General features: G+C 42.8%; 1 protein-coding gene, 1 long non-coding RNA gene and 4 other non-coding genes across 8 annotated transcripts; 1 reads left to right on the forward strand and 5 right to left on the reverse strand.

Annotated features, from left to right (window-relative positions):
* Positions 1-510: 510 nt before the first annotated feature.
* On the reverse strand, positions 511-675 carry LOC130378088 (U1 spliceosomal RNA). The gene has a single exon (XR_008894485.1). It is a non-coding gene; the product is annotated as a U1 spliceosomal RNA (small nuclear RNA).
* A 937-nt stretch (positions 676-1,612) lies between these two features.
* On the reverse strand, positions 1,613-1,803 carry LOC130378113 (U2 spliceosomal RNA). Its single transcript, XR_008894506.1, has one exon. It is a non-coding gene; the product is annotated as a U2 spliceosomal RNA (small nuclear RNA).
* Positions 1,804-5,729: 3,926 nt separating this feature from the next.
* On the reverse strand, positions 5,730-5,894 carry LOC130378089 (U1 spliceosomal RNA). Its single transcript, XR_008894486.1, has one exon. It is a non-coding gene; the product is annotated as a U1 spliceosomal RNA (small nuclear RNA).
* A 937-nt stretch (positions 5,895-6,831) lies between these two features.
* LOC130378108 (U2 spliceosomal RNA) lies at positions 6,832-7,022 on the reverse strand. Its single transcript, XR_008894501.1, has one exon. It is a non-coding gene; the product is annotated as a U2 spliceosomal RNA (small nuclear RNA).
* Positions 6,836-16,310, reverse strand: LOC130378057 (uncharacterized). 3 transcript variants are annotated; one of them, XR_008894460.1, is made up of 6 exons: positions 15,636-16,310; positions 13,071-14,933; positions 11,982-12,574; positions 11,352-11,396; positions 10,888-11,062; positions 6,836-10,451 (listed from the first exon to the last, which is right to left on the reverse strand). It is a non-coding gene; the product is annotated as an uncharacterized LOC130378057 (long non-coding RNA). The 3 variants fall into 3 exon arrangements; XR_008894461.1 differs by lacking the exon at positions 15,636-16,310 and adding an exon at positions 15,175-15,359; XR_008894459.1 differs by lacking the exons at positions 11,352-11,396; positions 15,636-16,310 and having other exon boundaries at positions 13,071-13,887.
* A 1,378-nt stretch (positions 16,311-17,688) lies between these two features.
* LOC130378058 (uncharacterized) lies at positions 17,689-20,751 on the forward strand. Its single transcript, XM_056584991.1, has 10 exons — positions 17,689-17,841; positions 17,972-18,118; positions 18,260-18,378; positions 18,495-18,631; positions 18,721-18,814; positions 18,918-19,029; positions 19,120-19,340; positions 19,544-19,712; positions 20,018-20,145; positions 20,434-20,751. The coding sequence occupies exons 1-10, from the start codon at positions 17,751-17,753 to the stop codon at positions 20,749-20,751; spliced, it is 1,536 nt and encodes a 511-aa protein (XP_056440966.1). The 5' UTR covers positions 17,689-17,750.
* Positions 20,752-21,658: the final 907 nt, after the last annotated feature.

Below are 21,658 nucleotides of genomic sequence, written 5' to 3' on the forward strand. Positions count from 1 at the left end.
TTAGAAGTCCTTGTGTCTTCACTCCCGCAACCAGAGGTGTGAATACACCCCCACTGTGATGGCTGCACTCCCTGTGTGGTCAAAACAATGAGTTCTGTGAATGGCTCTTATTATTTTTCTTAATTCAGCCCAAAAATGTAACAATTTAACACTTTTCCACTTGATTGTATGAATCTCATCAGCTACATCCACTCAAAGTATGAAAATAATAAACAAAACATCCAGCAGACTAGTGGATTTTGATAATCTAGGCCTTGCACATGACATTTCTGAAAATAAAACCACCCACCAGTGGCCACCAGATGGAGCCGTCCGTTTTGATCCTCGATCCTTTTGGATCGATCCCAGTGTTGAGGGATAGGGACTTTGGGGGGTCATGAGCCATTCCCAGGCGGTCACCCATCCAAGTACTAACCAGGCCGGACCCTGCTTAGCCTCCGAGATCAGACGAGATCGGGCGTGCTCAGGGTGGTATCATTCATAGCTATTATTTCTTTAGAACAACATGATCAGGGGAGAGCGCGAACGCAGTCCCCCACTACCAGAAATTATGCAATCGAGATTCCCACATTTGGGGAATTCGCACGGGTCAGCAACAGCCTCAGTGCAATGGCTGAGCCTCGCTATGGGTGAACCACCTTCTTGATCATGGTATCTCCCTTGCCAGGTAAGTATGAGTTGTACACGTTCAGGTGGGCTGAACGATGCCCACGCGTGTTCCCCAGGAGAACGGTTGCAAAGCATTCGGAGATGTCTAGACTTTAATAAACACTGTAGACCACCGGTCACACGATGACAGGCGAATCTGAAATCAGCGTGATGGAAGCATAACGAAAGGAAACCTGGAGGTCCGAGTTATCGACACGCCACAGAAAGAATCCTTTTTTCTTTCTTAAACAACAGAATAGTGGTGGCGAGATGATGCCTCATGAAACGTCAAAGCCTCGCAGCCAGGTGAACCATCAAAGTGGTTCGACCTCGAAGCTTCAAATGAGTACGCTAGGGACAAGGAATGAAATTATGATGAAAGAAAGAGTTTCCTGTGATGATGTGATGTTTGCTTCGTACAACATCAAAACGTTTAAGAATTAAAGTCATTTCAGTGATACGTGTGAGTGTGCCGTTCATAAATATCTCCCGAGCTCATGGTAGAGAACAAATCATTTGACAAAGGTTTTAAGTCACCCCGGGCAAAATAGATTGTCTTATAACTACAGTAGCCTACTAATAATTGTAATAATAGAACTGCATGACGTCTGAGAACGAGTGTGATTAATTACATAGCCATAAAAGTGATCTTGGAACTGGGTAGGGTCTTCTTTTTGTAGAAATGTGCCAATTGTGAACCCATATCGCGGAACAGCCCGAGATGAAGCCTCGAACGTCACGCGCCACGTCATTTCGCCTATGTGATACGGAGCTTCGCTGGGGGAGGAGCCGAGGTACTCGACACACGCCCCGATGCCTCGACGCAAACCATAACATCACTACAACAGAATATCGTTGGAGTAATTGTAAACAGTGCGTTTGTGAATTGTAAATGACACTTTATTGTCTACAGGCGGACGGGTGTACTCTCAGGAGGAGTTTAGTTTTGTTTTTCACAGTGAGAGAGGGGTGCACCGGTCCTGGAGTTACTGCAATACCAGGTCGATGCGTGGAGTGGACGGAGCAAGCCCCTTTTCCATCTCCCAGTTCGAAAAATCAATTTAATATATGGTCCCCGGGTAGGGGACGTATCAGATATTAAACTGATAAGAACAGATACTACACTTGATCTTAGCCAAAAGGCCGAGAAGCGATGCACACACATGCTCAGACCAAGAGGCTAGCTTCCCAGACACGTCGCTCCACTTGGCGGTTTAACAGACAACGACGAAACAAAAAAAAGACCAAGCAATCTGTGTGCGTGTTTGTGTGTCTGTGAAAGCTGGAGAAATAAACCGAGGTCGCTACATCTCTTTGCTGCTGCCTGCTGGCAGTCTCACTATTCCGTCTGCATGTTTCACAAATAGAGTTTGGAGCAGTGGAGGCTTATATGAGACTACAGGTGAAGCAGTGAGTGAACGAAATGTTGAATGTATTTTCTTTCTTTCTTTATTATTTATTATGTTACCTTTTTAAATTAGACCAGTACGTGAGTGCACTGAATTTCGTTGTACTTCTGTCCAATGACAAATAAATATATATCTATAACACCCGGAACTCTATTGCAGCCAATGAGCTCGAGTTGAAAAAGAAAATAGCTTACAGCACGTGGTATTCCCCGGTGAAGCAGTCAACGGAGGATTCACTCAGGTAAATTTTATCCCCTGCATCGTTTGCTAGTTAATAATTAGACATTTTTTTTTACGGTTTGTATTAAGCTGTTTCGATTTTGTAGAAAGAGAAAAGATTTCGACCGTGTCATAACGTGGTCGTTGTGTATAAAGGGAAGACGTAGAGGTTACGTTTTTAGCTGCTGGGTAGACTTTAGTCAACCTATCGCCGTTTTGTCGGTGAGCAACCATATTACCCGTGGGAAGTCTCGTTTTAATCGTGGCAATCTAAGCTTTCCAACGGTGTATGGCATTACTATATTCACCCAAGGGTTGTTGAAATAATAAGCTGATTAATGTGTGTTTTGTGACGATAGCTAGGCGCGGCTAACGACACTGTTTACAATAGTAAGGGCTACGTCGCATACCTGCAAACTTGTTGCTTTTCGGCGACAATCAACGTTTTCTTGGTCAATTTGATGTGGATATGTGTTAATATGGGTAAATGTGACTGTTGAGACAACAGCTGATGCGAGAGTAATTGTAACATGAAGCAATTTGGCGACCGTGTTAATCTCTTGACAATCTGGCGAGCTTGTTGTCCTAGGCTAATACACCAACAGCAGATTTCTGTATAATAAAGGGCTACATATTGTCAATCTAAATGATCTGCTTTTAGTTTTACTCATTTATTCATGTTTTACAGTACCAGATGGAACATGCCTACACATCAGTGCACCGTGTGCGACAAGACATTCGGTGAAAAGTCCAACCTGGCGAGTCATCTGAAGATCCATGCAGACGCCAGGGAGACCTTTACCTGTGATGTCTGCGGGAAGAGCTTGGCCACTAAACCATCGCTGGTCAGCCATCAACAGCTACACCAGTACCCCAACATCATTTTGTACCGGCTAGGAGAGGCCAGGCTGTACTGTACAGAGGCAGCAAGGTCTGTGGCAGAGGCCCGCAGCAGCACTGTTGTTGACCCTAAATGGCTGGATCTCAAGACAGCAGAGACCTTTGGAAAGGTCAGCTGGTCATCACGTTCGGGAAGCACGCCGGTCAGACCTTCAGGTGGCTTGTGGAGAATGATGTCGGCTGGCTGGTGTGGCTGCTGTTCCAGTACTGCCAGCAGGGAGAGCAGAACGAGCTGCTGAAGTGGCAGAAGGAGCGACTGCTCCGCCAGACCGGCCTCAGGTCCAGTACCGGCACATCCATCACCAGGCTGGAAAGAGACGTGGTGAGAAGCGGAGCTAAGTTGTCATAAGCACTTTGTTTCACCTGTTGGCTGTGGAAAGCAAATAGCACACACGTCATATCAATACTGATCACATGTGTATTTTATATTTCCAGATTATTTGTTGATGAGCCTGTGACTCCAGCGAACCGGCCCGTTCAGCCCACTGGGTTTGTCGTCCTCCACCCGGCTGAAGCCTGCTGCGCTCACCCCCATTCTGCCGAGGCCTCCTGCGCCCACCCACCTCCAGCCGAGGCCACCTGCTGCGTTGACCTACGGCCCACCCCCTGTGTCGGCAGCACCCATACTGCTGGTCCTCCCCGCACAGCCACAGGCCCCCTCCGTCCTGTTTCGTGGGCCATCCTGCAGCCAGAGCCTTGTCCCTCCTGCACCAACAGTGAAGACATTCATGCCTAACAAGTCCTCAAGGCCATGTGGGGCTTGCCACATGCCAAACTGTGGTGGACAGTGGAAGAGGTACAACCCTTTCAAGGACAAAGTGGCTGGAAGCATGCAGAAAATGTTTTCCTACTGTCCATCCACTAGGAAGTCCACTACCCCTGGCTTTTACAATGTGGTGTATGACAACTTTGAACACTTTAAGAGTGTCGTGGATGCAGAGTTGGACAGGAGGACTGTGTAAATACCTGGAAATGCGTATGTGTATGTGTGTGTGTGTGTGTGTGTGTGTGTGTGTGTGTGTGTGTGTGTGTGTGAATAACTTACCTCTGTGATGCCACTGTTCCTGTGCCATCTGTAAGAGAGAGAAAGAGGCTTGTTTGTGTGTGTTTGTCTTTGTCTTTGTGTGTGTTTTTTAAAGTGCTTCATTAAGCACTATCTATTTATTTATATCGTTCAAAAAAAAGGCACTTTGCAGATTTACTTGAAGTTCTTTTGTTCGCTTTTTATTTATTATTATTTATATTGCTGTTAAAATTAACTTTGTAGTATCCATTCTGCTCTATGTTCAATATCGAGGCCAATCTTTTAAACCATAATCAGTTCCAATCTAACACAATCAGTTTACATACCCTTTAGTGGTTGTTCATGTTCAGATAATCTGTGTTTTTGTCATGCATGTTGTTTGTCTTTGTCAGCTTCATGTCTTTGTGATGTTTGTATGTATTTGTCTGCTTCAGTTTTAACAAAAGTTTGCTCAAGAAAACACAAAAGGGAGGAACAGCTTGAGCCTTTATTTGTTGATTGGTCACCCGAGTCTATGGATAATCATGTTCATTATTGCACTTTAGCCTGTACAAGCCAATTGTTGATTTGTATCTTAAGTACAAGTGTGTGTGTGTGTGTGTGTGTGTGTGTGTGTGTGTGTGTGTGTGTGTGTGTGTGTGTGTGTGTGTGTGTGTGTGTGTGTGTGTGTGTTCTTTAATTGTTGAGTGTTTTTTATTATTATTAATGTTATTTATATGTGCCTGTCCTTGTGATGTGTGTATGTCTGTCAGCTCCATGTTTAACTAAATGTTTGCAAATGGTAGTACATGTTTGTCTCTCGTCTCATGCTCTCGTGTTCTCGCCTGTAGATCTGTACCTAGTCGTGGTGGGCGAGCTTTTAACTAAAATGATCTTGTTTATTTGTGTTTATATGGATTGCCTTTTCAATGAAACACATTCTGGTTGAAAAATAAAAGTTGTAAAAGTATTTTGGAGTCTCAGTGTGCTTGGGTTTCAGAAGGGGTGGGGTATTGGAAAGAAAAAACACACCAAAGAAATTAGAAGTCCTTGTGTCTTCACTCCCGCAACCAGAGGTGTGAATACACCCCCACTGTGATGGCTGCACTCCCTGTGTGGTCAAAACAATGAGTTCTGTGAATGGCTCTTATTATTTTTCTTAATTCAGCCCAAAAATGTAACAATTTAACACTTTTCCACTTGATTGTATGAATCTCATCAGCTACATCCACTCAAAGTATGAAAATAATAAACAAAACATCCAGCAGACTAGTGGATTTTGATAATCTAGGCCTTGCACATGACATTTCTGAAAATAAAACCACCCACCAGTGGCCACCAGATGGAGCCGTCCGTTTTGATCCTCGATCCTTTTGGATCGATCCCAGTGTTGAGGGATAGGGACTTTGGGGGGTCATGAGCCATTCCCAGGCGGTCACCCATCCAAGTACTAACCAGGCCGGACCCTGCTTAGCCTCCGAGATCAGACGAGATCGGGCGTGCTCAGGGTGGTATCATTCATAGCTATTATTTCTTTAGAACAACATGATCAGGGGAGAGCGCGAACGCAGTCCCCCACTACCAGAAATTATGCAATCGAGATTCCCACATTTGGGGAATTCGCACGGGTCAGCAACAGCCTCAGTGCAATGGCTGAGCCTCGCTATGGGTGAACCACCTTCTTGATCATGGTATCTCCCTTGCCAGGTAAGTATGAGTTGTACACGTTCAGGTGGGCTGAACGATGCCCACGCGTGTTCCCCAGGAGAACGGTTGCAAAGCATTCGGAGATGTCTAGACTTTAATAAACACTGTAGACCACCGGTCACACGATGACAGGCGAATCTGAAATCAGCGTGATGGAAGCATAACGAAAGGAAACCTGGAGGTCCGAGTTATCGACACGCCACAGAAAGAATCCTTTTTTCTTTCTTAAACAACAGAATAGTGGTGGCGAGATGATGCCTCATGAAACGTCAAAGCCTCGCAGCCAGGTGAACCATCAAAGTGGTTCGACCTCGAAGCTTCAAATGAGTACGCTAGGGACAAGGAATGAAATTATGATGAAAGAAAGAGTTTCCTGTGATGATGTGATGTTTGCTTCGTACAACATCAAAACGTTTAAGAATTAAAGTCATTTCAGTGATACGTGTGAGTGTGCCGTTCATAAATATCTCCCGAGCTCATGGTAGAGAACAAATCATTTGACAAAGGTTTTAAGTCACCCCGGGCAAAATAGATTGTCTTATAACTACAGTAGCCTACTAATAATTGTAATAATAGAACTGCATGACGTCTGAGAACGAGTGTGATTAATTACATAGCCATAAAAGTGATCTTGGAACTGGGTAGGGTCTTCTTTTTGTAGAAATGTGCCAATTGTGAACCCATATCGCGGAACAGCCCGAGATGAAGCCTCGAACGTCACGCGCCACGTCATTTCGCCTATGTGATACGGAGCTTCGCTGGGGGAGGAGCCGAGGTACTCGACACACGCCCCGATGCCTCGACGCAAACCATAACATCACTACAACAGAATATCGTTGGAGTAATTGTAAACAGTGCGTTTGTGAATTGTAAATGACACTTTATTGTCTACAGGCGGACGGGTGTACTCTCAGGAGGAGTTTAGTTTTGTTTTTCACAGTGAGAGAGGGGTGCACCGGTCCTGGAGGTACTGCAATACCAGGTCGATGCGTGGAGTGGACGGAGCAAGCCCCTTTTCCATCTCCCAGTTCCAAAAATCAATTTAATATATGGTCCCCGGGTAGGGGACGTATCAGATATTAAACTGATAAGAACAGATACTACACTTGATCTTAGCCAAAAGGCCGAGAAGCGATGCCTCCACAGGCTCAGACCAAGAGGCCAGCTTCCCAGACACGTCGCTCCACTTGGCGGTTTAACAGACAACGACAAAACAAAAAAAAGACCAAGCACCCTGTGTGCGTGTTTGTGTGTATGTGAAAGCTGAAGAAATAAACCGAGGTCGCTACATCTCTTTGCTGCTGCCTGCTGGCAGTCTCACTAGGCCGTCTGCATGTTTCACAAATAGAGTTTGGAGCAGTGGAGGCTTCTATAAGACTACAGGTGAAGCAGTGCTTCACCAAAAAAATGTTAAAAAATAAATAAACCAAAAATCTTACAACAATCCCATTTTCAGTGCTTTGAAACAGAAATACTCACGAAGACGAGCTGTTTTCCTGAAATCAATTATGTGAGTCACAACAGCGCCACTATTCCCATTGACTTCAATGTAAATCGAGTGAACCCCAGGCGGCTCGTGTTTATTTTCCGTTTCAATTGATCCTTATGGCAGATAAGTCCCACCCGTGAACCAGTGACCGATAGGGTAGAATTTTGCACTTCAGTCACTTGACACAACACTCTGGCCAGTCACCGCCTTCATTGGACAGCTATCGTGAACTGACTACGAGTGAAAGCAGAGGGCAGACCAAAACCTACTGTGAAAACCACACAGCTCGTTGGTGCTACGGTAAGGAGCATTTTAAATTGCTCCATGTATGACAAGGTAAACTGGCTAACAGGGAGTTGGCTGAAAAAACGCCTTTACTGTTGGCCCCGTGTCATGTTTAAAGCATGCAATTGTGGTGTAGAACAAAATAAAAAGAAAACAAAGTGCTTGCATGATATCGAGTTCCTGAACCCACGTGACCACCGGTGTTCGGAACGCCATTTTGTCAGTAAAATCAAGCGCCGCCCTTAAAGATCTTCCTTAAAATGACCCGGCGCCGAAGCTTTCAAGCCATCGGAGTACTCATCTCACTTTAATTCGCATGACATCGAGCTCTATATGCAAAAATTAAATAGGTTAAATATTACCGACCCATACAATGCCCCCGGGGTGCTTTTCAAAAGCATCTCCGCTGAAGAAGACGTCCCAGATCTGCAGTATCCGGATAGATATAACTACCTTCAGAGCAGCCACAAAGACAGACGTCAGAAAGCCTGCAGTGTCTCTAATAAGACAAATATGCTACCCAAAAGTCCCATAGTTTCACCAGTGAGGCTACCAGGTATTCATGAGCATAGAAGGATTAGGGTAAAACAGGGCATGCAGTGTGTAACTGCTCCTGTGTGTAAAATGGTCATTTCCAGATGGTGTACAATCAAATGAATGTGAAGTAGGTACAATAACAGGGAGGGTAAATCCAGGAAGTACTATTCTTAAAAAGCAGGAGTGTTAAACCAAGTAGGTAGTATCCTTTTGAAAGAGCAGGGCGGTACCAATGTGGGGTGGCATTGTCCAAAACTAATGTTATTGTTGTTTTCTTCAGTTGGGGATGTCAACACGAGGACTTGGCAAGGAAATACTATGAAATGCGTCATCGCCTCTCACACACGAATGTCATGGTAGGAACAGCTGGATTCAGGATTTCACCCCTGCATTGGGGCCTCACCTGATGGATACGTTTCCTGTAGCTGCTGTGGTTCAGGTGTCATAGAAATTAAGTGCCCATTTTCTGCAAAGGACCTTTCTGTTAATTAGGCAGTAAAGTGTTTTTCTGCACAGAAACCAGCACCAGCAGCAGCAGCATTTGCTGATCATAGTCAACAACAGTGGTGCTACTGCCCTGAGCCAGAAGCAGGGAACATGGTGGTCTGTGCGTCAGGTTTTTGTTCAGTTAAAAAGTTTCACCAGACCTGCCTTCGCATGAAAAGGGTCCCAAAACAGTGGGTATGTCCCATCTGCCGAAAAGTGATCAATGCCCAAAGAAGAAAACCTTAGTGAGGAGACTGTGAAATGAGTTGTTTGTAGTAGCTGATACTGTACTGTTATTTATGAATAAACAGTTGTTAAACCAATATTGTTCTCTTCCCCATAATTTGTATTAGATATCTGTAGCAATCAGGGATATGAAACATGGGTGGGTCATTCATATAAAACACACCAGTCTGTTTGGGTGGAACTCAAGTTAGAATGGGTGGATGTGCAGCTTGATCTGCAAAGAGAAACGATGTGATCGCATCAGAATAGCGAGTGATTAAAAATAATGTCACGACAAGCAAGCAAGAAGTGTGAGTCACAAAGGTTTATTTGCTGGTTGAGCACATCTGTAGCCAGTCACATCAGTTCAATTTACTGTACATCCCCATCACTGGAAGGACACCAGAGATTCAGACACATTTGTAAGTGCACAACACACGCTCACCATCTTGTCAAGGTAGGTCACATCATTTTCCCTGTCTATGTCCGTGAAACATATGGGGACAGTGCTTTGCAAGACTGTGTACTTTTGACGGAGAACTCCTATCACTCTTTCAATATGTATCCTAAGAGAGGCTAGACGTCTGGTGTTCTCCAAGTCAGCAGGATCTAACTGCTTCTATCCACGAGTAAATGCTGGAATTTTTAATTCAGCTTGGCATCTCTCAATGGACTCTTTAACCAGACAACCTCTGTCCGCTAAAACTACGTCCCCTGGGAGCAAAGGAGATAAAAAGTGACTTTGTTCTGTGATAAACTTATCACTTGTGCGACCTCCCCATCCAGCGGAAATGAAACAAATGGAACCTCGAGGGCAAATTGCAATTAAATATTTCATTGTGTGGTGTGATTTGTATGATGAGTAACACTGAGCACTGGCTAGCAATCTACTGGGTTTCTCTAGAAATATTTCAAAACAATCTATAATGCAAACTGTCTTTTCAAAGCTACGGTTTCGAAATGCATATGGAAGAGATTTTCTTAAGTATTCTCTGTCAGGCCACAACACCAGACTTGGCACCAGTCTACAATGCATCACACTAATGCAGTGTTTGAAGAGCTTTGAAACAGTGGTTGAGTCAATGTCAAAATAAAAGCCCAAAACTCAAAGGACAAGTTCATTCTAAGCTTAATTAAAGTTAACATGTACTGCTGAAAACATGTTAAACTAGATTTAAGTTGGAGAAAAGGAGCCACAATATGAAAAATTGTCATGAGAATGGAGAATGCTGATAAACCAGTGAGAGTATGAACCCTTTTATCATCGTTATGCAAGCTCATCTCATTCAGTGTAGTCCTATTCATTTTTTCCTTCAACAACATATTTTCAGTCCTCAGAGCTTGGCATTCTTGCTCAAGAGATTGGACGCGTTTACCACAGGTTTCAGTGGTGCATGGTGGGGTTGCTGGATCCTCCTCATGGAGAACAGGCTGGACATCGTTTCCAGGTTCTTCATGGGTAGATTCCTTCAAAGGCTCTGTGGTGGGACTTTGCTCTGCAGTAGGATCCTTGTTGCAGTCTTGGGGACAATCTGTTGATGCTCTGGTGAAAACAAAAGTAGTATAAACTGTCACTACTGATGACAGTTTGTCATTCTTTTGTCAGTCACTCTCTGTTTTCTGCAGTATACTAGCTTTCGTTAGTAAGAAAGTAAGTAAATTGTATTTGTATAGCACATTTACATCCAAAAGTGCTTTATAGTCGGTATATGATAAATAAACAATGTAATAAAATAAATGAATAGAAAGACAATGACAGGGATATTGACAATGACAGTGACAATCACATGCATAGTCAGTGGCTGCCAAATGCAAGTCGGTATAGGTGTGTGATGATTTCAGCCCAGTCACAGATGTTATGTTTTTTAGCTCATTGGGTGTTATTAAACCTACAATGAATTGTACAAAAAAAATTGGTTTATAATTTTCCCAAGTCCATGGAAGTGGGGTTGACCAGGTTAAGGAACTTAAATATTCACCTGGGAGGGATGGCTTTCGCAGATAGCTTTGTCTGCTCCATCTTCTGTAGCTTTGCTCCCTGTCGTCTGTTGAAAACCTCCAGTCTCATTTTTCTTTTCCTCTTCTCTGGAGATGGAACGTAGTTGAAAAGAGATGGAACAAAGTCCGGACTCAAGGGATTATCACTCCTTCTCCCTACAAAATAAATAGAAACATTTCAGCGTCGAACTTGGGTTTGTTTACTACTACGTTAGCACTTGCTAGCTTAGCAGCATAAAAAACAGGACATTGTCAGCCCCACGAATTGCATGCTATAAATCAACTAGCTATGTGTGTGTGTGTGTGTGTGTGTGTGTGTGTGTGTGTGTGTGTGTGTGTGTGTGTGTGTGTGTGTGTGTGTGTGTGTGTGTGTGTGTGTGTGTGTGTGTGTGTGTGTGTGTGTGTGTGTGTGTGTGTGTGTGTGTGTGTGTGTGGGGGTACTTACAGGGGGGCCGGGAAGTCCAGGTTGGCCTTTCATTCCCATCATTCCCTGGAGATAGAGGAAAGAAATCAAAGGTCAAACAACAGCAATGTCCAACACCAGTGGCTGTGCATGTTGTGGGCTGTGAGTAAGATATGCCGCTGAGGACAGAATGCTATACAACAGAAAGGGTTTTGTGTTATAAAACCACACTTACAGTAGTCCAGAAATGTGTGGAAGTATTTCTTTGACGATGAGTCCATTGACTGGACTGAAAGCTAAGGTGAGAATGCATGCCATAAAGTGGCATAAATCCCAGAACTCCATGGGAATAATCCATGGATTGGGAATGACAGTGAACACTGTAGCGGAAACCTATTTGACAGGTGTGCTCTGACATGGAAAGGTCTTCAGACTTCGATGGGTTCTTAGTGGTAGTTCTGTGTGGTGATGTGTATGTGTGAATACATAGTGTTATTGTTGGAGAGTTACCACAAAACTGCAGGTGTGTGTGTCTCAGAGTTTGTGCATGTGTGTGTGTGTGTGTGTGTGTGTGTGTGTGTGTGTGTGTGTGTGTGTGTGTGTGTGTGTGTGTGTGTGTGTGTGTGTGTGTGTGTGTGTGTGTGTGTGTGTGTGTGTGTGTTGTGTGTTCACCATGGGGCCGGGACCAATATCAGCGCCTTTGTTGTGATCATACTGAGCAGCAAAGTTCTGTTGGAGTGAAAAATAAAAACCAGAATAAGAGACAAAATATACATATAAAAATTCATACAATACAATATACTTATTTTCTAATTCATAGGTTATTGTCTGTTCCATTGCTATAATTGTGCCAGAATTTGGGTCAGGTGAGTTTAAGGGCTTGATCGTTTATCAAACAGATGAACAGCAAATCAGCATCTTCCTGTAGCTTCTATACCTTACGGTTACAATAGGATATACCAGCCGGTTAACCTTATTTACTGAGAGGCCTTCATCAACATTCAGTTCCCCCACCTAGGAACACTTTAGAACCAACATCCATCTTCAGTTCCCCCACCCAGCAGCACTTTAGAACCAACATCCACCTTCAGTCCCCCACACAGTCACATTTTAGAACCAACATCCACCTTCAGTCCCCCCACCCAGCAGTTGACCAAGTCGGCCCCTATAGGATACTTACTCCTGCCGAGGCCAGGGGGTCCTGGGGGCCCAGCAGGGCCGGGGTTGCCAGGTCTGCCGTCCCTCCCGTCAGGGCCCTGGGGTCCCTGTGGAGGAAGGCCTTGGGTTAGTCTCCGTTGATTACCACTGATTGACACACAGCCACCGTGTCTGCTGGGACGCTGCCAGAGTCCCAGCTCTGTTCGGCTGTGGAGCTCGGTTTGGTCTCAACTTGAATAAAAGCGTCATGTCCTTTTACTAAATTGTTTTATTATTGTTAATAAAGTTTAGAAAAGATAAATATGAATTTGTTCTGGATATGTGAGCCAAAGTCAGAAAAAAATAATATACAACAAATATTTGTAGTTCAGGTTATTTTCAGCCGTCGTGCAGCAGAGATTGGTCCATTATTATTTGTTATATTATCACGGCGGAGGGCTTTAGGCTGTGCCTGATGTAAACAAAGGGGTGTGGCCTATTCAAGTTGAAAGGTCAATCGGCGTCATCATATATCAACCCGATAAACTTCATGAAAGTTTCTATCCAGCAAACATGGCATTGTCATGCATCTTGTCATAATTAATGAGTTTGATAGTGGCTTACCCTTTCACCTCTTGGTCCTTTCGGGCCCTGAGGAATATAAGTAAACAATTGATGAGTCAGAGGCAGACATTATTTAAACAGTGAGGCAAGTTCACGTAAAAAAAGGAAGGTAGACTTAAACTTAACATATCTAAAATCTAAAACCTAAAAGAAGCTGGGCTACAATCGCTGGGGGATGAATAGGTGCATGTGGACAAACTGTGCATGTGAACTGCACAGCCAAAGCACCATTCAGGTGGGAACATATTTCAGTCCACTTCATTGAACCTGGCCTTTGGCTAGAGCTGATGCCTACAATGTCTGCCCTGAGCTATGCTACGCATTATCACATACACCACACTCAAAGGGCTAAATGACACATCCAACCAGGGTTTGATTGCTCACTTTGAATCTTCCCTGAGTAGAAATAGAAGCTAAATAAATAGTGTTATTTATTTCTTTGTGTCATTTAACTGTGCTGGCTGTATCATGCACTGTTCAGCATTGCTGTTCATCTATCTCATTGCACATCAACCCATTAACATGCAGGGGATTTATGATGCTGTACATGTCCATGCAGAAGCACAGCCTCATAAAGCTGCTCCCAGATCACTGTGCACACTGTAGTATTAAACTGATCCGAAACCACAATCAGGGGCGTATCAAGCTTTCCAAAAGTGGGGGTGTTCTGGAATAGGCGAAGAAATAATCATTCCAAATAGCGATGATCAATTATATGAACTTTTACATACATCTAGGCCTACAAAATGGAAGAAATGCGAGCAGATACACTGTGTGTGTGTGTGTGTGTGTGTGTGTGTATGACTCATTGTGTGTTTGTTTGACACACACACACACACACACACACACACACACACACACACACACACACACACACACACACACACACACACACACACACACACACACACACACACACACACACTGTGTGATAAAGCTGAAAGGAGCTTCAGCAGCCTCTGAAGGCTGAAAACATGGATGCGAAGTACAATGACACAAACATGTCTCAACAGTGTAACCGTGTGTTATGTTCAAAAGCACAAGCTGGATCTGTTGGACAGGAAAATGATTGCAGAACAATTAGTTTGTCATAATGAGCAGAGACAAAACACATTTGTAAAGCCACTTGAGGCTGTTGCATGAATGTTCAATAACTGTAGCTCTAATGACATTTGGCTAGAGCGTTTGTTACTTGTATGTAGTGATGTTATTATGTAGTGACACACAGAGTGCAGGCTGTCAAACCAGTGGTCAAGTTCAACTTCAAATGTTCTCCATTTCATGCTGAGACCTATCTATGATCTATGTATAATGTTGGGCTTATGTGTTTATGGTGTGGTATTACTGATTATACAGTAGCCTAACTGAAAATAAAACGTGTCTGATCGAATGGAACGCACTTGCATGCTTCTAATGTTCTAAGAAAACAAGATGAACCCTTGACACACACTGTTGAGGACATTTCACGTTCAAGTGTGCTGAGAAAGCGAATCGCACAATTCTCCGGATTTTCGTGTATCACAGCATTCATTCACATTCATTAAACCAGTAGGCCTAAGTTGATTGCTGTGACACATACTTTGTGTATATTTTCAGCAATACACCTTGTAGATTGAAGTGCGTTTTCTCAAGGTTTGAAAATGACGAATCGCAAGAGGATCTCTACTCTCCCTAAAGGCTACCTGTAGCCCTAGTCAAACCTGTGCATCCCAACCGCGGTAGCACTCGAAACAGATAGCCTATAGCTTGCAACTTGCAAGCACGTCAGTGTCTGCAGAGGGAGAGAAGTCAACTTACTTGTTTTCTCTTGAAAAAGCCGTCTATAGTCCCCTGTCTTTTTCTTTTAGTTTTCGGCATCATTGGCTATATTGCACGAAAAAATAAAACAGTTTTAAAACTAAAGTAGGCTTAGTTCCCGTCGGAAGAATGAATGGGATCTTATGCTAGGAGGTAACTAGCTCTTGAATAGAGAGCCATGAACCTTGCATCTATTAATGACAAATAATTAATCGCTTAATCGCTTTAATCGCTTAATATGCCTGAAAATGTTGCCTTCATTACAGGCAGTGAATGATGCTGATCTAAAACAGTGATTCAATTCTACCTTTTCATTGAAGGCGTCAAGTCAGTATGCAGCACGAACAGTTAGGCACAGCAATCTGTGAGAAACTGCTTGAATGACCGCGGTCACCGCGCTGAGCTCTCAGGCAGTCGGGTCTCGGGAGCACCGCTGCCAGCGCTTTCTGCAGGCTGCGCGAGCTGTTTAGTCTACGTAACGTCAATTGTAGCGCTGGGACTTTACAGAGTGATAATTTGATACAGAGGGATGCAATCATAGCAACCATTTTAAATTGCATACAACAGGCGAACGTTTACTATTTTTTATTAGAAAAGCTGATTTTTGTGAGGATTTGACGAACAAAAGTGGAGGGGATGGAATGGCCTTCCAATAGAAGTGAGGGGGATGCATCGTACTCATCCCCCGCGTCTGATACGCGCCTGACCACAATTATAGCCTATTAAATAATGACGCTAAGCTGCCAAGCTTTGTATTCTGTAACTTACCTGATATGAAGTGATCGCTGCACAAGCGGAATCCAACAGCCGGGGGGTCCCATTTTTCAGTCTTTTTTTGCTTGCTCCTGGCTCTTTTAATGGCGCTGATCCACTTAGCTCGCCTCTCCGCATCTTTAGGAATGCGGTAGAACGACGTACATTTATTTTTGCCTCGTTTATTTGTGCAACCTGGTGCACAACAGTTATCGACCATGTCTGCTCCACCACAAGAGCGCCAGTCTGCCGAATACTGCCAAAATGGTGGTGCCCACGTTTTCCCCGCCCCAACAACGTCAACACCCGGAACTCTATTGCAGCCAATGAGCTCGAGTTGACCCTGCTTAGCCTCCGAGATCAGACGAGATCGCGCGTGCTCAGGGTGGTATGGCCGTAAGCAATTATTGTCTTGTCCATACTAACTTTTATACAGGAGGAACCCATAATGAGTGGGAGCGCTGCTGTGGCCAGAGACGGGACTTGTACAGAAACAATAATTTGATCCATAATGAATGAAAGAAATGAATGAATGAATGACTACGTTATTCCAGACTCAGAGTTCCACATCTGAATGTAATGCATTACACTGCTTGGGCGTGATCGTTTGCGTGATCTTTTGAATAAACGTAGCGTTGCAAAACGTGGGATGGACGGCATTAGTCAGCGCGATGAAGCCACACAGTAAAATTACAAGAGTAAAATTTCCGTAGTTAAAATTATTTTACTCGAAAATAGTATTTTTTGCTCTGATTTGAGGTGAAAGAACAAAACAAGAGTTGAGAGACACGCGGAGTTAGATCTGAATAACGGAGTCATAATTTTGACTCCTCCCCGAGGGCAACGCAGTTAAGTTTCGTTTTGTCCGCCATTACGCCGATGGTCATTTCACCTGCAACCGATCTGGAGAGAAGTCTGCTAGGAAAATAACAACGCAAGTAATACATCAACTGTTTTTTTTAGCGCATACGTTTTGTTTTGTTCTCATCGTACAGGATGCATGTAATGTTTGGTTTGTGTTATTTTCAAATATGTGGCTTAACATTACCATGCCAGTCTCAAGACGTGCTGAGTCGTGTCACACCTTTTCTAAAAGTGGAATTTCACGGGTTATTAAAGCAGAGGGAGGAAAGGTTAAAATCTGTAGTATCCCAAATTCAAGCTCAACGAAGCTGCGCGATTTAAACATATTATGTAAGTTACGCTAGTCATTGCTATATGCAGCTGCTACAGTAGATGCTGCTAAGGTATCACGTTAGCTTGCCAGTCATTTGACCAATTCACGTTTTTTGTTCTTTAAATTGGGAACATTTATAAGTATATGTTACACTTTTTTTTTGTTTAATGCACACATTAGTCGACTGCGGAGAATTTTGTTAACCATAGTGTATCATTGACTGGTTCGTTAGCATGATTTAGCACCACATGGACTTAACTCTGGAAAGAGTCAACAGAGGTTGTGCGCCACACCGATGCAGTGCAATTCACGTTTGTGCTTTTAGGAAACTTGGTAAGTAGACTAGATGGAACATCGTCTTTTGTTGGTTTGTGTCCAGTACACATTGGTTCACTGTGGGGAGACTCATTTTACGTGAGAATTGTGATTCTGTTCTGGTGCACCGCGTGTACTCTACTCTTAAAAGAGTTAACGGGTCGTACTTCATGATGAATGCAGCTGGTGTGCACGTGTTCACGTGTACACGTGTAACCGTTAAAATCATAACCGTTTAGGAAAAAACAATAAACGAAAACAGTTTTTAAACAAAAATCTTCAAATTAATTATGTTCTGGAGACACGCATTTATTGATTTTACATCACTAATAAACTAATTGGGGAGGATAAAAGCTAGTGTGCCGAATCTGTCTGTCCCTCGGCGAGTGTGTGTGAGTGAGTGTGTATCGGCGCACACTCACTCACACACACGAGGACAATGAAGTCACGGTTAACCATTTACAAGAAAAATAATCCGTCAACACGGTTAGACATTTTTGTAAACGTTCACATCCCTGCGTTCTTCTGACTGCAGTTTCTCAAATCTCTGTTACTGTTGATATGTTTTTCATATTAATTAGTTCAAGACAAGTAATCAAACCAACTAACTAACCACTATTTTTTCCTGTTCCTTTAGGATGGAGGCAACTGTTAGGGTGAAATATAAGGACAGAAAGAAGTACTTCTTCCTAACATCACCTTTTCAATTCAAAGTATTTTTGGAAAGTGGTAAGAGAAAACATTGCATATGCAGCCTTTATTATAAAATATTGTTACCAATGCATTTGTTTGTGTGTTGCCACTACTTATGTAGGCTATATCATGGTCAGTGTTAATATGACTTAAATGTCTTTTAAAGTTGCCAAGAAGTTTGATCTACCCACCCTGGATATTAAAGTCTATGATGAAACCAGGACCGAAATCGATGATGAGGCATTCGAATACATTCTAAAACAACAGGATATTGGGGTTTTAGAAATTGTGATCCCAACAGCAAGCGTTGATGGTAAAATAACTTTACGTTTTAACTTCTAGATATGAGTTTTTTAATCATCTCCGCAATGACATATCGTTCACATTTAACCTTTTCTGAGTTGTGCAGCTCATGCTGTAAACATTTTGTGTCCCATGAAACATTATTTTGTAGATTCCTTCAGTTCTAGTACGATTGGTGATGGTGAGGCTTCATCAGGATCTGATGACACAGCAATAGTGATCAGAAATCCCTCAGAAAAAAGAGATGCAGAGGATCGTCGTCTGGGTCGAGTAAGATCAATAGATTGTTTATGTCCTTTTTGTAACTTTGTTGCAACCATATATATGCTCTTGTTAATCTGTGTACTCTGTGTGTTCTCTGTGTACTGTCAATCACCTCTCCCAAGATGATTGAGGACATCCTCAAGAGTAGCCCTGGAGGTGATAAGATCACACATGAGTATGCTCGCACAAAAACATTGTCAGATGTCAGAAGACGTGACCTAGTGAAAATACTAGTTGCACATCTGACAAATGAGCATGGGTAAGTTTTTTTCATAAACTCACAAGACTGATATTAAATTAATCTTAGTTGTATTTTGGACAGGATGGTAATTTGATTTGTGTGTATAGCACAAGCCCCCCTAGGAGATTGAAGGAGGAATACGCCAAAGGAATCATCTGCCTTTTTCCTTACTTGGCTGACCCCCTGAGCAAGCTTGGCTATGTAAGTTACTGCTGCTTTTCTGGTGAAATGGTTTCAAATCAGTCACGTATTTATGGGTGAAAAGTATATTTGTATTTACATGTTTTTCCCCTTATTTTCAAAGGAACATTTTTATAATGCTGAAGATGGAAGTGGGTATTTGGCTTGGAGAATCAAAACTCTGCAGAAAGAGGTGTCCGAGGGGCGAATGAAACGGTCACGACAACTTCAAACAGGCCAGTGATTAATTTGGAACATGACCACTAGTTTATTTGGTCTAGGTTTTCTTTTGAGTATTAACCTGGCATGTTGTCCCAAACCTTTAGGTGGGCCAACTTCACACAGGGATCCATTGAAAGAAGACATCCAGTGGGACGGACAGCAGTGTCAAGAAGCAATTGCCCTGATGAAGCATTCCACGGATGAAGTTGTAGTGAAGGAGAAAATGAGGCTAACCCTGGCCTATCGTCAGAAGTTGCTGCACGATCCTGAGAACTCAGCCGACATCCTATCTGTTTTTCCTCGTTTCTTGGACATTCCAGGTTTGGTGAGTAAAGAACTACAAAGTAATGTTTTGTGTAGTTTGTTATTGTTTGTTTTCGTCAGACAGAATGTACATTTATCTTTGTTTGCTTTTACATGTTTTGATTGCTATCTGCCGAACCTGATCAGACTTCAGAAATGATCTCTGTAGCTACTTTGACCATCTACTGTGGGACTTACACTAAATGTCTTTGCCATGTCTTGTAGATTGATCAAGATTTCAGGAGTCTTTTTGGTGACGCAACCTCTGCAAAGATGTTGGAGAAGTGGACCACCAACTTTCAAGCAAAGGTTGTTACTCAGTGTCGTGGGCTTACACTGACTGGAGATGTACAAGACCTCATCCAAAATGCTGAAGCCACTGAAGTAGATGATGGTAATGTCTTCTCCTTCGACTATTCTAGATGGAATGGGGATAACCATTTTATTGTGCATTAAGGCACATTTTGTTATATGTACATATCAACCTGTTGCCTTGAGAAACGGAAGTGGCTGTCATTCACATGTGAAATCACTGGGAATACAGTAATTGAACTGCACAAAGTTGTTTTTATAGTTTCCTACTCAAAACTCATGTCATTGATCCTTTATTGGTTATGGATAATCCGTCTGCTGCTCCGTCTGTAAATCTGAATCAATATGAAATGCTTAACTGTTCTGTTTTTGTTATATATTCCCCAGGCTGGGACAGTGACATGTCATCAATGCTGTTGCTGGTTCACCTTCTGCCACCTTCAAGCCAAGGCCGAAAAAGACCAGGGAAAATCTCAGCCAGACAAGCATGCGACAGTCTTGTAAAATTCATCAAGGTGAGCTTTGTGTGGAACAAAAAGGGTTGGAAAATACTTCCTCTTTTATTATGCTAATAGTGCTGGGCCATTGGGTAACGCTTGAATAACTAACAAAAGGTAGCCACACACGTTGCATAACACTGACCTTATTTGCATTTACGTGTTTTGGCGTTGTCTTCAGAGTGCTTTACAGCGTATGTGCTAATAAGTGTTATGCATAGTGTGCCCTCTTCCTTTTTACTCTTATTGTAACTTTGTAAGAATCCAAAACATAATAAATGACCATGCCTCCTTATTCAACCACAGATTGGGACCAGCATCCAAGGACACCTGGACAACATCTCTGGGAGTCTCCAGCCATACCTACTTGCTGTTGGTGCCAAGAAGAGCATGATCGAGTCTTACTACATCGTGATCGACAAACATGCTCTACCCTGTAAGACCTCAACTTCATTGGCTTGTGTTGATGAACTTTTCAAAGCACATTTCGTCTTTGGCACAAGATACTGTCAGGAATTGACCAATGTGTACACCTTTCTGCAAACCACTGTCTATGACATAGATGTGGAAAACACCAAGGTAAATCCTAGAGTTGCAGAGTTGAGGGCCAGGATGCAGAAGTAAACTCCTATGATCTGCTTCATTTGTGCAAGATGTCATGCCAGTGTCAATGCCTTGATTAAGCACTTTAAATTGGTTCATGGTCTTTGTCCCGGAAAAACTCTAAGGTTAAAATGTGCTCAAAGGGGTTGTGCACATGTATATAATAGTTTTTCTGGATTACGAAAGCATCTCACTAAGTGTTCTTTGCGTGACAGTTCAAGTGTTAATGAAAGTTCATCTTCAGCCAGTTCCGTTTCAGTTAGGGATGTAGACCTTTTACCACATGAAAATGTAGCTTGTGAATCTGAACTCCTTCCAAAAAATATAGTAAAAAGTTGTGCGACAATTGTTGCAGAACTGAAAGTTGCTGGGGTAGCAGAGACCACCATTAATAATGTTGTCAACTCTGTTGGGGAAGTTATTGATGACATACAAAACGAAACTCTAGTGTCAGTGAAAAACGGTTTATCTTTACAGGAACCAATGAAAAGTGTTGTGGAATCTCAAATTGATCAGTCATTCCAAAAAATTGAAAATCCATTCTTGGCATTCAACTCTGAAAGCAAGAGAATGCAGTACTTTTCTGAGCAATGGGGGAAAATTGATCCAGTCGAATATGTCCTTGGGACAAGGTTTGCTACCAGACGTAATACAACAAATGGGTCATTTTCTCAAGTTGTTGTCCGAGATAAGTTTACATATATTCCCATTCTTGAGACTTTGCGGTTCATTTGTAAGCATCCTAATATTAATGACTTTTTAAGTAGAGATTGGGAAAAGAAAGAAACGTTTCTCTATGATATACAGGATGGAGAATTCTTTAAAAGTCATGCCCTTTTCTTGAAGCAAAACCATGCGTTTCAGATCCAGCTCTTTTTTGATGAGTTTGAGTGTTCAAACCCCCTTGGGTCCAAGCGTGGAATACACA

This window comes from Gadus chalcogrammus, unplaced genomic scaffold (genome assembly GCF_026213295.1).
Source record: "Gadus chalcogrammus isolate NIFS_2021 unplaced genomic scaffold, NIFS_Gcha_1.0 GACHA065, whole genome shotgun sequence".
Taxonomy (NCBI): Eukaryota; Metazoa; Chordata; class Actinopteri; order Gadiformes; family Gadidae; genus Gadus; species Gadus chalcogrammus.

Coding starts and splice junctions, on each gene's coding strand:
- LOC130378058 (XM_056584991.1), top strand. CDS start 17,751: ATGGAGGCAACTGTTAGGGTGAAATATAAGGACAGAAAGAAGTACTTC. Junction 19,713..20,017: donor AGCCACTGAAGTAGATGATG/GTAATGTCTTCT, acceptor TATATTCCCCAG/GCTGGGACAGTGACATGTCA. Junction 20,146..20,433: donor GTCTTGTAAAATTCATCAAG/GTGAGCTTTGTG, acceptor ATTCAACCACAG/ATTGGGACCAGCATCCAAGG.